The sequence below is a fragment of the Staurois parvus genome, unplaced genomic scaffold (assembly GCF_062004578.1).
Source record: "Staurois parvus isolate SC_StPar_1 unplaced genomic scaffold, SC_StPar_1.0 ptg000042l, whole genome shotgun sequence".
Classification (NCBI taxonomy): domain Eukaryota; kingdom Metazoa; phylum Chordata; class Amphibia; order Anura; family Ranidae; genus Staurois; species Staurois parvus.
In genome coordinates, this window is record NW_028317838.1 from 1329784 (window position 1) to 1331812 (window position 2029).

At 40.5% G+C, this 2029-nt stretch overlaps 1 protein-coding gene across 1 annotated transcript; it reads left to right on the forward strand.

Moving 5' to 3' along the window:
• Nucleotides 1–239: 239 nt before the first annotated feature.
• LOC149470484 (uncharacterized) lies at nucleotides 240–1603 on the forward strand. The gene has a single exon (XM_089663378.1). The coding sequence runs from the start codon at nucleotides 540–542 to the stop codon at nucleotides 1350–1352; it is 813 nt and encodes a 270-aa protein (XP_089519504.1). The 5' UTR covers nucleotides 240–539; the 3' UTR covers nucleotides 1353–1603.
• Nucleotides 1604–2029: the final 426 nt, after the last annotated feature.

The following is a 2029-nucleotide window of genomic DNA, read 5'->3' on the forward strand; positions in this document are numbered from 1 at the left end:
AACAGAGAGGGGGAGTGAGGGGGAGGTGGTAGCATTATAGGTAACGCTGAAAGAGCGTTGTGACAGGTAGGATAAGAGCCAGGAGAGAGCAGAATCTCTGAGGTCGAGGGAGTGTAGTATTTTGAGGAGGAGGGGGTGGTCAACTGTGTCGAAGGCCGCAGAGAGGTCAAGGAGTAGGAGCACTGAATAGTGGCCATTAGCTTTATATAAAATTCTTTTTTTTTTTTTGTACAGGTGGATTGATGAACCAAGTTTTCGGTCATGTTGGTCTTCATGAATACAGCTGAGTCACATGGAAAACAAGACATATGGATGTCTTAATTGACTGAAAGTCTTTATTGCAGTTCACTGGAGGATTCACACGGGATACAAGTCATATCTGTGTTCTAAAAGTCATGGTTTGGATCCTCTTCCACATTGATCCAGCAGGAGAAAAGTAATTTCAGTGTTCTGGAAGTGACAATGACTTTACAATAAAGTCCAACTAAGTATAAATAAGAGGAGTCATTTCAAACTACTTCTTATTTGGAGATTTTACAATGGAAAGAAAATATATTACACACCAGAAGGTTCACAAGGGAGAGAAGTCATATCGGTGTTCTGAATGTGATAAAGCTTTTACACGGAAGTCAGATCTTATCAGACACCAAAGGATTCATACTGGAGAGAAGCCATATCAGTGTTCTGATTGTGATAAAGCTTTTACACAGAAGTCACATCTTACCAGACACCAGAAGATTCACACTGGAGAGAAGCCATATCAGTGTCCTGAATGTGATAAAGCTTTTATAAAGAAGTCAAATTTTTTCAGACATAAGAGGATTCACACTGGAGAGAAGCCATATCAGTGTTCTGAATGTGATAAAGCTTTTACATTGAAGTCACATCTTATCACACACCAGAGGATTCACACTGGAGAGAAGTCATATCAGTGTTCTGAATGTGATAAAGCTTTTACTGTGAAGTCAAGTCTTATCACACACCAGAGGATTCACACTGGAGAGAAGCTATATCAGTGTTCTGAATGTGATAAAGCTTTTACAGATAAATCACATATTATCCCACACCAGAGGATTCACACTGGAGAGAAGCCATATCAGTGTTCTGAATGTGATAAAGCTTTTACTGTGAAGTCAAATCTTATCAGACACCAGAAGATACACACTGGAGAGAAGCCATATCAGTGTTCTGAATGTGATAACGCTTTTACTCAGAAGTTAAATCTTATCAGACACCAGAGGGTTCACACTGGAGAGAAGCTATATCAGTGTTCTGAATGTGATAAAGCTTTTACATATAAGTCAGATCTTATGAAACACCAGAGGAGGCACACTGGAGAGAAGCCATTTTAATGCTCTCAATGTGACAAAGTTTTATAGTTAATGCCAGTCTAATCTATCACCGGAGGTTTCATAAATTTCTGCATTGATTAAATTCTGGAAGAAAAGGAATATTAAAGAAGTTTCAGGTGTCACAGGTTTGTTTCACATCCCCAATGTCATCCCACAAGCTAGAGAAGAAGGGAAAAGTTAAAATGTTACTTTAAAAGAAACAAACTAAAATCTGTGAGCAAACTGGAATGTAATGATCGGATGAACTGAGTTTTGACATTTTTTGATGGGGGGAGGGACTGATGGTTGTGTTATTGGTCTTGATGGAGAAGTCAGGGAGGGGGCACAGGCTGGGGGGGAATACTAAGAGCTCAGATTTGTTAAGATTGAGTTGGAGGAAGTGGAGTGACATCCATTCTGATATGTCGCTTAGTAGGTTAGTAATGAGAGAGGAGACTGAAGGGGCGAGGTGAGTAGTAGAAATATAGATTTGTGTGTCATCAGCATAGAGATGGTACTTAAAACCATGGCAGTAGGGGAAGGAGGTGTAGATGTAGAAGAGTAGGGGTCCAAGAACGGAACCTTGAGGTACCCCTATGGAAAGAGGGAGTGAAGAGGAGGAGGCAGAGTTATAGTTAACTCTGCTCTCTCCTGGTTCTCCTACCTATTGCAGAGCTTGTTCAGAGTCTTGGAGGCCA